The sequence below is a fragment of the Stomoxys calcitrans genome, chromosome 5 (assembly GCF_963082655.1).
Source record: "Stomoxys calcitrans chromosome 5, idStoCalc2.1, whole genome shotgun sequence".
NCBI lineage: Eukaryota > Metazoa > Arthropoda > Insecta > Diptera > Muscidae > Stomoxys > Stomoxys calcitrans.
This window is the reverse complement of record NC_081556.1, coordinates 14,711,066-14,724,299: the sequence shown is the minus strand read 5'-3', so window position 1 is coordinate 14,724,299 and position 13,234 is coordinate 14,711,066. Positions and strand designations below refer to the sequence as shown.

At 35.2% G+C, this 13,234-nt stretch overlaps 1 protein-coding gene across 11 annotated transcripts in view; it reads left to right on the top strand.

The window, feature by feature from the left end:
• The window catches only part of LOC106080707 (mitogen-activated protein kinase kinase kinase kinase 5), a 440,370-nt gene that overhangs the window by 2,570 nt on the left and 424,566 nt on the right, over nucleotides 1–13,234 (top strand). For all 11 annotated transcript variants that reach the window (XM_059370126.1, XM_059370119.1, XM_059370123.1 and 8 more), the window contains exon 2: nucleotides 42–826. In XM_059370126.1, coding sequence (XP_059226109.1) covers nucleotides 710–826 — 117 coding nt within the window. In that variant the 5' untranslated portion in view covers nucleotides 42–709. The remainder of the gene's footprint in view (nucleotides 1–41; nucleotides 827–13,234) is intronic.

The following is a 13,234-nucleotide window of genomic DNA, read 5'->3' as shown; positions in this document are numbered from 1 at the left end:
AGAAAATTATAAAAAAAAAATCTCTAATTTTTATAAAACAGGTCATCTTTGCATAGTCCCCACTTGGCCTTTGCTGACAACCAGGAAATTATGCAATTCTTATCTTAAAAACAAACAACAAAATATGATGTGAACATACAAGAAATAAATACGCAAAACAATAACAAAAAACAAAATATTAAGAAATAAGCTCACAACAACAACGAAGACGACGATAACAATATATCACAACAAAAAAACAAACAACAATTTCAAATTAGAACAAAAATTGAAAAAAAAACCACAACTTGCAATTCTATTCCTACGCCTCTTCAACATCATCATTCAGATAGACAAAGGACAAATAAACCAAACAAACGATACAGCGTTAAACGAAAAGCCCACAACAGCCATCTAAAGCGCGTAACAAAGCAAATCTGGAAATCTCCACATTTGCCAACTTGAAATTGTTTGTTTTATTGACACACCACCACACCATTTCCACAATTTCTCCGCTTTGTGTGATTGAGTGTTTTGTGCGATCTGTGCTACGCGTGTGTCTGATATCTCTTTGTTGTCCGGCTTGGAGCCCGTAGACTAAAAACGTGGTCATACATAGCACAACAGCTAAGGACAATTTTTTGCCCATCTACCCGCTACGCCTGCTGCCTGCGTGCGTGGTCATCACATTCATAGCCATTTATAGCATACTATATACACCACAACCAAGATGGCGGGTCATCACAATGCAAATCTTCTAAGTTCGGATATATCACGTCGCAATCCCCAGGATGAGTACGAGTTGATACAGAAAATTGGATCGGGAACATATGGCGATGTTTATAAGGTAAGTACATAACTTAAAGAGTTTCGTAAAGCTTGCACTGATATATGGTTTATAGGTATTTTCTATGTTTGAGTGTGCCAACAGGTGCTTTATATTAAATTTGAGATACAAAACAATGCGAATGGAAGAACTTGAGATACAACATGCAAAGTTTTCCAAAAATATGCCATTAAGGAACAGCAAGGACTTGTCTCATATCAATTAGGTTACGTTAGGTTAGGTTGAAGAGAACGTGCGGGTATTAATCCTTCCCATGCCAATACGGACATATTCCTAAGCCAGTAATCGGATTGTTGTGAACTCTTGATACTAGAAAGTAGCCTTGAAAAAGAAAATATATGCTAAGAATTCCGTGCTGTTGTTGTAGCAATGTATTAAACACTGAGGCGACAGCCCTTGCCGATGAAGATATCACCCCGCCTTGGAGAACTTCCTGTTTCATTCTACGGTGTTTTGTCTTCTTATTCCCAAGAAGACGAAACACCGAAATACGCGACGACAGAGTTCCAGGCTGGCTGGAGGAACGTGTTGATGATGTCCGGAAATAGCCTGGCATGGCAGACGGTGTCGAATGCTTTTGATATGTCCAGTGCCACGTGGACCGTCCTATCACATGGCTTTGGCTGATCGAAGCCACGCCAAATGAGCGCTTTATGGCATGCAAAGGAGTTGTTGTCCTGTGAAGTCTTCGAAATCCATGCTGATATACGGCGAATAAAAATTGTCCAATAAGGCTACGAAGTAGTGCCTCAAGCGTCTTGGCTACCCGTTAGAGAAGGCAGATCCGACTGTGGGTCTCTTCCTTGCTCGGGTCCTTTCCAATCTTCATTAGCGGAATCACTCTGTCCATCTTTCAGATATCTGGTACTTTAAGAGTTTGGAAAGATAGGGTGAGGACAATTGTAAGGTACTTGACTGCAGGTACATCCAGATTCTTCAGCATCAGTGTAGGGATTACTTCGGGGCCCACCGCCTTGGATGACTTCGCGCCACATATGACATTCGTAGCTTTGTCTACCACTAATTGTGATGGGTGTCCATATGCTCGGAGACCACGCATACGAGAACGGCTCTCCTCCTAGCCTTGGAATCCATGCTAATGCTCGGCAAATTAAAATTCTCCAACGAAGCTCGAGAGGGTTCCTCAAGTCAGATCGGTCTGTACGACTCTCCCTGGCTCGGCTCCTTTCCAGGCTTTAGTGGCGGAATCACTCTTTCCATCTTTTAGATATCAGGTTGTTGAGGTAGCAGTGTGTTGCCCGGCGGTATGTAAACGTTGTAAAGCTCTATCTCGATAGTACCGGACTTGACTGCAAACCAGAAACATTCCATGTAGAGCTCATTAGCAACAGGGGCGAGATTCGAAATGGTGTATCACGAAGGCCAATCCCCGACCTCCACTATTTATGCAATCCTCACGTAGCACATTGTATCCGTGGCAACTGCTGGTGTTGTTGTTGTAACCACATTTTCATGTGGAGATAGCGATCCTTGCCAAGGTCTATAGGTGAGCAAGCTTGTTTCGGCCCTATAACACCTATAGCCACGGGCAAATTATGGCCATTGGTTACTCAAAAGCACCAATAACTTGCCTTGTCATCGACTATTATCGATCTTTTACTGAGACTCTCCACTTCAGTAGTGCAGCTACTCAGTCTACGAAGCATTTCACTACCCACAAACTGTGGATGACCCAATAGCTGTCAGTTGAGCTACCCACCATAACGATGAGTATCACACAAATCGGAGTTCAAAGTCCCAGCCTGTGTGGTGGTTATAGTTATACCGTACTATGTAATCCCATGGCAGCCGGTTGTATGCACCGGATTGTCCCGATGGATTCCTTCACCGGCAAGGGCTGCCGCCATAGTATACAACACACTGCTACAACAATAACAACAGTACTATGGGTAGGCCAGTCGTTTTACAACTCCTCCACGTCGTGACTTCGGGGTCCCTGTTTCTGCTTTTAGCTTTATTGCAATAAGATGTTGTTGTTGTGGCGCAGATTTGTAAAGGAAGAGCAGTCGGGATCCAAGCTTGTAGTTGTATGAGCTGATGAGAAAGCGTGATCGTTGCGTGACACCATGAGATCTTTAGATTATTTATAGCTGGGACTCATTGAGTTTAGAATAAAGCTCCAGTACAAAGTGTGGCCTATCATTCGCCAGGAGAGATTTTTTATGTTTCAAAGTTTAAAGATTGCCCCGCATATGATTTTGTCTTCAAGTAAGAAGTAGAATGCAATTTCGAGAGCGAACACCACACTGGCGGACGTCCTGCTCTACGGGGCTTCGAGTTCGCGTTTCTGAACACCATCTATGACTGTCGAAAACACATTGAGTTTATGAGTAATTTTTTCGGCTAGTTTGAGAGATAAGACTCGCTAAAATCATTGAATATAGCTGAGTAATCGACCATATCGAATAATTTTGATAGGACCAAAGTCCGTTCTGGCAATAGGTACAACAGTACGTCCACAGGGTCTTAACACACTCAACTCGTAATAGATGTGTGGTGGTAGAGGAACGTGCAGCTACCTTTTTTTTTAATTTTGTATGCCCAATTCGTTTATTTTAACTCTCCATTCAAAATCCTTTTGGAAAAGAAAATCCTTTAGCCTAAAATTGATTACACCACCCTTATTTACTATTTCTGGTTATACCACCGAGAAATTAAATTTGTTTTGTATATGAAAAATATTCGATCAGGCTTCATTTTTGTCACCACACTGCAACTAATAGCCCACATCCCAATTCAGGTCTTCTCATTTAACCCTTAAATATCTTGCTCAAGTTCAGATACACAAAATTAAGTTTTTTTAAGCAAACAAGAAACATGAAGCAATGCAATAGCGCATACGCCATTTTTCGCTTTTATTTGATATGAAGCGTACCCCTTGGAAAACAGCTTTGGACTTGGCATTACGGCATAGCAACATTCCTTTTCAACAAACATTGAAAAAACTGAAAACTAATGTGGGAGAGGAAAATAAAAAATCCATTCCAGCCAAATGTATTGTATTTGAACAATGGAGAGATATGAAACGTGTGTCGACAATGACAAGCAACGTCTTGATATTGGAAAATCATTTGTTTACAATTTTCATATCATTCACTCATCCACACAATATAAACATTATAAACTTAGAAACAGAATAGCATTTGATTTTCAAAGAAAGACACGTGTATGGTGCAGATGAAATAGCCCGAGAAGAAGTGGCTATTGAGATTTTCTTTGATTTGGTTTCGAATGATGATCGTTGCAATAGGAGGCATTCTGTTAAAAAAAATTTAGAAAAAATTAAATTGAAATTTTGTCTTTGAAGAAATTTTCACAAAAATTTTATATTTAGAGAAAATTTCACTAAAACTTTGTCTCTAGCGAAAATTTATCTGAAATTTTGTCTTAAGAGAAAATTTAGCCGAAAATTTCAATGAAATTTTGTCTTTAGAAAAACTTTCACTGAAAATTTGTCTTTAGAGAACATTTCACTGAAATTTTGTCGTTAGAGAAAATTTCACTGAAATTTTGTCTTTAGAGAAAATTTCATGAAAATATTGTCTTTAGGGAAAATTTCATAGAAATTCTGTCTTTAGAGAAAATTTCATGGAAATTTTGTCTTTAGAGAAAATTTTACTGAAATTTTGTCTGTAGAGAAAATTTAAGAGAAAAATTCATTGAAATTTTTTCTCTAGAAAAAATTTCACCAAAATTCTGTCTGTAGAAAAAATTTCACGGGAATTTTGTCTTTAGAGAAAATTTCACAAATATTTTGTTGTTAGAGGAAATTTCACGGAAATTTTGTCTTTAGAAAAATTTCACAGAAATTTTGTCTTTAGAGAAAATTCTACAGAAATTTTGTCTTTAGAGAAAATTTTACAGAAATTTTATGTGAAGAAAAAATTTTACTGACATTATGTCTGTCGAGAAAATTTCACTGACATTTTGCATTTAGGGAAAATTTCACTAAAATTTTGTCTTTGGAGAAATTTTTACTGAAATTTTGTCTGAAGAGAAATTTTCACTGAAATTTTGTCTTTAGAGAAAATTTCACTGACATTTTGTCTGTAGAGAAAATTTCACTGACATTTTGCATTTAGGGAAAATTTCACTAAAATTTTGTCTTTAGAGAAAATTTTACTGAAATTTTGTCTTTAGAAAAAATTTCACAGAAATTTTGTCTTTAGAGAAAATTTCACTGAAATTTTGTCTTTAAAGAAAATTTCACTGAAATTTTGTCTTTAGAGAAAATTTCACTGAAATTTTGTCTTTAGAGAAAATTTCACTGAAATTTTGTCTTTAGAGAAAATTTCACTGAAATTTTGTCTTTAGAGAAAATTTCACTGAAATTTTGTCTTTAGAGAAAATTTCACTGAAATTTTGTCTTTAGAGAAAATTTCACTGAAATTTTGTCTTTAGAGAACATTTCACTGAAATTTTGTCTTTAGAGAAATTTTCACTGAAATGTTGTCTTAGAGAAAATTTCACTGAAATTTTGTCTTTAGAGAAATTTTCACTGAAATTTTCTCTTTAGAGAAATTTTCACTGAAATTTTGTCTTTAAAGAAAATTTCACTGAAATTTTGTCTTTAGAGAAAGTTTCACTGAAATTTTGTCTTTATAGAAAATTTCCCAGAAATTTTGTCTTTAGAGAATATTTCACTAAAATTTTGTCTTTAGAGAAAATTTCACTGAAATTTTGTCTTTGGAGAAAATTTCACGGAAATTCCGTCTTTAGAGAAAATTTTGTCTTTAGAGAAAATTTCACTGAAATTTTGTCTTTAGAGAAAATTTCACTGAAATTTTGTTTTTGGAGAAAATTTCACTGAAATTTTGTCTTTAGAGAAAATTGCACTGAAATTTTGTTTATAGAGAAAATTTGTCTAAAATTTTGTCTTTAGAGAAAATTTCACTGACATTTTTTCTATAGAGTGAATTTCATTGATATTTTATCTTTGGAGAAAATTTCACTGAAATTTTGTGAAATTTTCACTGAAATTTTGTGTTTAGAGAAAATTTTACTGAAATTTTGTCTTAAGAGAAAATTTAACTGAAATTTTGTCTTTAGAGAAAATTTCACTGAAATTTTGTCTTTAGAAAAAATTTCACGGAAATTCCGTCTTTAGAGAAAATTTCACTGAAATTTTGTCTTTAGAGAAAATTTCATTGAAATTTTGTCTTTAGAGCAAATTTCACTGAAATTTTGTGAAATTTTGTGTTTAGAGAAAATTTTACTGAAATTTTGTCTTAAGAGAAAATTTAACTGAAATTTTGTCTTTAGAGAAAATTTCACTGAAATTTTGTCTTTAGAAAAAATTTCACTGAAATTTTGTCTTTAGAGAAAATTTCACTGAAATTTTGTCTTTAGTGAAATTTTCACTGAAATTTTGTCTTTAGAGAAAATTTCACTGAAATTTTGTCTTTAGAGAAAATTTCGTTGAAATTTTGTCTTTAGAAAAAATTTCGCTGAATTTAGTCTATAGAGAAAATTTCACTGAAATTTTGTATTTGGAGAAAATTTCACAGAAATTTTGTCTTTAGAGAAAATTTCACTGAAATTTTGTCTTTAGAGAAAATTTCACTGAAATTTTGTCTTTAGCAAAAATGTTATTCAAATTTTGTCTTCAGAGTAAATTTCATTGATATTTTATCATTTGAGAAAATTTTACTGATCTTTTGTCTTTAGAGAAAATTTCACTGAAATTTTGTCTTTGGAGAAAATTTCACTGAACTTTTGTCTTTAGAGAAAATTTCACTGAAACTTTCAGAAATTTTCTTTTTAGTGCAATTTGATCCTGTTTCATTTCTCTTTTCCATTCAATCACTTATTTTTGGCCACATACAAATATGCCCTGGTAAACAAATCATTGTGTCATACAAATATGTTGATATCATCATGTTTTCGTTTGAATTCATGTGCAAGCATGAAAATCTTCTGCAAAATACTAAAGCTGCCTCTTCGGCAGTAAGGCAAACCTTCATTTTTCCGTAGCAATTCCAATGCAATGACTGAATGAAGGTTCTCCTTCACTCTCGATGGTACTTCAATATTCTATTTTCAATTTTTTTTAATCATTGATTCACACAGCCAGCCGCTCAGCTCAAGAAATTTGATGTTATTTGAATATTCAATAATCATTTTGCGTTTTCCATGGCTGACGATGCCGCTGCTGATGATGACGTACGTTGATGGTATTCATGGTGGTGGAGCTTTATTTCGATCGAATAGAAACGACAAAACATTCTTCAGGCTCAGTGAAGCTTATGTTGGGTTTCCAAACACTGAAATGTTGGAAATCCATTTCATCCAAGCACCAGTCATTCATTCATTCATCCACACCACACCAAACCATACAACAACATCACAAGCAATACAGCTAGAACTGCAGCTGCATAAACACCACCAAAGAAATTCAAATGTTCAAAAACAGAAAAAATAAATTTAAATTCGAAAGCCAACATCTGTGTAAGCTTGACGCCATCACCCTCTTTAGTTGCAGTAGTTGACGACGCATAGCGCTTGGCATCGCCCTGCTGCCAGGCCAGACCAGGCCACGCTATTTCATTGCATTGCCACGCATTCTTTGTTAACGAATGCCAAAGGCGCATCATCATATCTCTTGGCTGGCGTACTACATATTTTTTTGTTCTTTTCTTATGCTTGTGTATATTTTTTTCCATTTCATTGCAAGTTGCAAAATAAGTTGTAGTACTCCAGAAATCATCATACATACACATATAGATAGAAGAAAAAGGCAACTCATAATATTTTATTTTATTGTATATTAAGGTGGGTCTATGTTTCATACCCCTTAGAAAGTTAAGAGTAAAATTGAAGATGGCATCTTTCCCTGAAGACTATGGTGTATAGCTGTTTAGTAGTTCTTTTAACATCTCAATGTTGTTTATAGCAAATGAGCCTAACCGGCTCTTTTTTGGATAGAATCCCCTATGTGTACTGATTATCCAATCTAAAGAAACTTAATTGGTATACCCCTTTCCCAAAGTGCTGGATATAAAAACTGAATTAATTTCATAAAAAAGCGAAAGAAATATATTGACATAGGAAAAGATAATCACCCATATACAATATTAGACTCAAAGAAGACAAATCGAAAAAAATTGGACTTTCATTTTCATTAACAACGTTGGAAAGCAAAGTTGCATAATTAAGTCTTGAGCCGGTGTTAACTTTTTCTTAAGCATATATCTAGTTTAGTATTCGGCATCAGGCGTCTAATTTAATCAAATCAAACTTTTGAATTTGAATCCATTTTTTTGCATACCATTATTAGGTTTTTTATGTGACTTTTGTATGGCAGGAAGATTAAAAATTATGTTTACTGTGTCTACAGCAAAGTTCAAAATTTGAACTTTGTTATATCTTTGTTATATCAATGGAATATACATACATTTTACCGTTTGGGTTGCACCATATCGAAATTGCAAAATTTCTTCTTATTAAAATTTTCTCAAGATAAAATTTTCGACGAAATATTCTTTAAGGACAAAATTGACATGAAATTTTCTCTAACGAAAACATTTTTATGAAGTTTTCTTTAAAAAAGCTTGGTCTATCCCCTCAGAACAGTTTTCTTTAACAACAAAATCCCCATGACATTTTTCTAACTAACAAAATTTCAATAAAACTTTCGTTAAAGGTAAAATTTAAATAAAAATTAATTTAACAATTTTTCTCAATACAGAATTTTGATAAATTATCTCTCTAGAAAATTTTTTGATTAAATATTCTCTAATGGCAAAATTTTGATGAAAATATCTCTCGAACAAAATTTCCATAATATATTCTCCGAAAACAATTTGTGCACTCTCCACCAAAGGATAGGGGTATACTAATTTCGTCATTCTGTTTGTAACACCTCGAAATATGCATCTAAAACCCCATAAAGTATATATATTCTTGATCGTCATGACATTTTAAGTCGAACTAGCCATGTCCGTCCGTCCGACAGTCTGTCGAAAGCACACAAACTTTCGAAGGAGTAACGCTAGGCGCTTGAAATTTTGCACAAATACTTTTTAGTAGTGTAGGTCGGTTGGGATAGTAAATGGGCCAAATCGGTCCATGTTTTGATCTAGCTGCCATATAAACCGATCTTGGGTCTTGACTTGCGCCTCTAGAGGGCGCAATTCTTATCCGATTTGACTGAAATTTTGCACGTGGTCTTTTGGTATCACTACCAAAAACTGTGTTAGGTATGATTCAAATCGGTTCATAACCAGATATAGCTGCCATATAAACCGATCTTGGGCCTTGACTTTTTGAGCCTCTAGAGGGCGCAATTATCCGATTTGATTTTGTTTTATTATGTCTTCCAACAACTGTGCTAAATGTGGCGCAAATCGGTACATAACCTAATATTGCTGTCATATAAACTGATCTGGGATCTTGACTTCTTGAGCCTCTAGAGGGCGCAATTATCGTCCCATTTGACTGAAATATCGCACGTGGTGTTTTGGTATCACAACAACGAAATCGGTCCACAGCCTGGTATGGCTGCCATATAAACCGATCTTGGATCTTGAATTCTTGAGAATCATGAAATGAATCTTGGATCTTGAATTCTTGATAGAAATTTTGTACCACGGCTTCTCCCATGACCTTCAATATACGTGTCCAATCGTGTCTGAATCGATCTATAGATTGATACGGCTCCCATACAAACCGATCTTCCGATTTTCCTTCTTGAGCCCCCACAAGGCGAATTTCTTTACGAATGGGCTGAAATATTACGCAATGGCTTCTACTATGGTCATCAACATTCAATTCACTTATGGCTCGAATCGGACTATAACTTGATATAGCTCCAATTGCATAACAATTCCTATCCCTTATTCTTTGTTTGCCTAAAAAGAGATACCACACAAAGAACTCGACAAATGCGATTCTTGGTGGAGGGATTCGTCCCGGTCGAACTTACGCTCGCTCTTGCTTGTTTTTTTTTTTAATTGAAGACGACATTCCAATAAAATATTCTCTAGAGGTAAAATTTCGATGAAACTTTCTCTACAGTCAAAATTTCTTCAAATACAAAGTGTCGACGAAATTTTTTCTAAGGACAATGAAATTGCATAAAATTTTCTTTAAAGACAAAATTGTAATGCCCGTGAAGACAAATTTGAATATAACTTAGCCTAGACACGAACCTCAGATTTTAACAGAGATTTGTTAAGTGATTAACAGAGCACTGTTAACTGATTTTCTTCTATATTTTAACTAAAAAATAAAATTTTAGCAATTTCTTACCTAAAATTTTCTAAAATCACTTTGTAAAGAACTTATCTAATACTATAAAATGTTTAATAAAAATCAAACCCTCAAAACATATATGTTGACGACCTATATGACCCATTATTAAAACGGCATTGCAGTCGTAGGGGCCAAATTTTTCCGGGTTCGGTTATTATTAAGCATTTTATAGTTGTAGATAAATTCTTTACAAAATGATTTTAGAATATTTTAGGTAAGAAATTGCTAAATATAAAAGAAAATCGGTTAACAGTGCTCTGTTAATCACTTCTGCTAAAATTTCAGGTTCGTGACTAGGCTAAGTTATATTCAAATTTGTCTTCACGGACATTAAAATTTTGTCTAGGTATATTCATTTAGTCATTCCGTTTGCAACGCATCGAAATACTCATTCCCGACCCTACAAAGTATTGGGTTGCCCAAAAAGTAATTGCGGATTTTTCATATAGTCGCCGTTGACAAATTTTTTCACAGCTTGTGACTCTGTAATTGCATTCTTTCTTCTGTCAGTTATCAGCTGTTACTTTTAGCTTGCTTTAGAAAAAAATGTATAAAAAGAAATTTTGTTTAAAGTTCATTCAAAGTTTTATTAAAAATGCATTTACTTTCTTTTAAAAAATCCGCAATTACTTTTTGGGCAACCCAATATATATATATATTCTGGATCGTCTTTAAATGTTAAAATGATTTAACGATGTCTGTGTGACTGTCCATCTGTTCTAATCAGGGAGTTTGAGCACGACAAGCGGACAGGCTAACTTATGCCCTACGATGGCTCCCCATATTGGCATAATCGACAAATATGTTCGATTTGGTAGCGTGTTTTTAAAGGGTGGGGTGCCCAACTAGAGTCTTGGCGCTGAAAAACATATCAGCATGGCGCTCTACTCTAAAATACCTTTTAGTTGAACCACTCAATTAACAAAGTCAGCAAATACGTTCTATATGGAGGGTGTTATAGGGTAGTGACGGCTTCTAGTTACTTGGTCCCAAAAGTGGATGACTGATTCATGTTCTACACCTAAAGACCTTTCATTTGAGCCCCATATTGACATGGTCGCCAAATATGTCCGTTTTGGAAGGATGTGTAGGAAGTGAGGCGGTCGCCCAGATACTTGGCCTTAAAAAAAGATTACATTCGTGCTCTACCCTAAAATAGCAGCAGTTATGTACGTCTTATTTGGAGGTTGCTATGGGGGTGAGACAGCCTCCTAGCTAATTGGTTCCCTTTTTTTTGAGCCCCTTTATTGCCATGGTCGGTAAAAATGTCCGTTTTTGGTGTGGAGCTTCCCTTGAACACATTGTCCTAAATTTGAATATCAGATTCGTCTAATACTCTCAAATGCCTTTCATTTGAGTTCCATATTGTCATAATTGCTCTATATATCCATTTTGGAGGCCACCGTAGCGCAGAGGTTAGCATGTCCGCCTATGACGCTGAACGCCTAGGTTCGAATCGTGGCGAGACCATCAGAAAAAATTTTCAGCTGTGGTTGTCCCCTCCCAATCCTGGCAACCATTGTGAGGTACTTTGCCATGCAAAACTTCTTTTCAAAGAGGTGTCGCACTGCGGCACGCCGTTTGGACTCGGCTATAAAAAGGAGGCCCCTTATCATTGAGCTTTAACTTGAATCGAACTGCACTCATTGATATGTGAGAAGTTTGCCCCTGTTCCTCAGTGGAATGTTCATGGGCAAAATTTGCATTTGCATCCCTTTGGCGGGCTTTGGGGTGGGGCGGCCCTCTAAGGCATCGCCAAGAAATTTGGATAACATATTTTTGTTTTTGGGTTTCTATAAAAGTGCAAATTGAAGGCCAGCGTGGCCAGAGTTTAACATATCCGCCTATGACGCCGAACAACTGGGTTCAAATCCCGGCGTAAAAAGATTTGCATCGTTGGTTATGCCTGGCGTTGGTTATAATGCTGGCAACATTTGTGATGTATCCTGCCATGGAAAAACCTTCTCTACCAAGTGGTGTCGCCGTTCGTCCTCGACATTAATGTGAGGTTCCTTAAACTTTGATCGGACTGCAAACGTTGGTATAAGAGAAGTATCCCCTATATTGGAACCCACCACCACGGATTAATAAAAATTTTTGAAAAAATTTTATTTTGGAAATAAAAATTTGATAACATTTTCTTTAGAAATAAAATTTTTACAAAATTTTCTATAGGAATAAAATTTTTTCATTTCCAAGTTCTTTGCCCGTTGGGCGAAGATTATCAAATGCCACAATTCTCGTTCGTTTCACTTTCGAGAAGAGCTCAATGATCAGAGATTTTCTTTGCAAATGGAAAAGAAAAGACAGAGATAACAACACACACCAACCACTATGGGACGCGTTTCGTTTTTGGTTAGAAGACTTTTCAGCTATATAAGGAGTGATGGCTTCAAGGGCCATGCGTTGGTATGTTGTATTTGAATCGTTTTTATAGCGAAAACGCCTCTATGATAAAATTACCACATTAACCATGCTCGACAACCCTCTCTGTTAGCTGTACTTCTTCCCAATGCATGTGTTTAAGTGTAATGACGGACTTCCCTTCTGCGAAAATTACACTACTTTCATGCTGCACATGATACAGTGCATCTATTGGAAGTTGTTGAAGTAAAATTTTGACAAAATTTTCTATAAAAATAAAATTTTGACAAAATTTTCTATAAAAATAAAATTTTGACAAAATTTTCTATAAAAATAAAATTTTGACAAAATTTTCTATAAAAATAAAATTTTGACAAAATTTTCTATAAAAATAAAATTTTGACAAATATATATCTATAGAAATAAAATTTTTACAAAAATCAAAAAATTTTTTATAGAAATAAATTTTGTTATCCACCCTAATGTCTTTTTTTGTATAACAAATTATGCTCGTACATATGTTTCTGTACTTATGTGTAACCTTTCCACTTTAGCTTATCTTCAAATTGAAAGTGAACAACAAGAAAAACTCATCATCTCGTGCATAGCTCGTTGAGCATGAAAAAAAATTCTACTTTAGATCCAGCTCGTGCATATTGCTTCCTTGCATAGTTGTTCATCTAAAGATAGCGGCAGGCATCATTTTGCAACATCTGTGAAAACCAGGCAAGCTTTTTATTTGTTGAAGGTATTTTGATCGGTCTCGGAAAT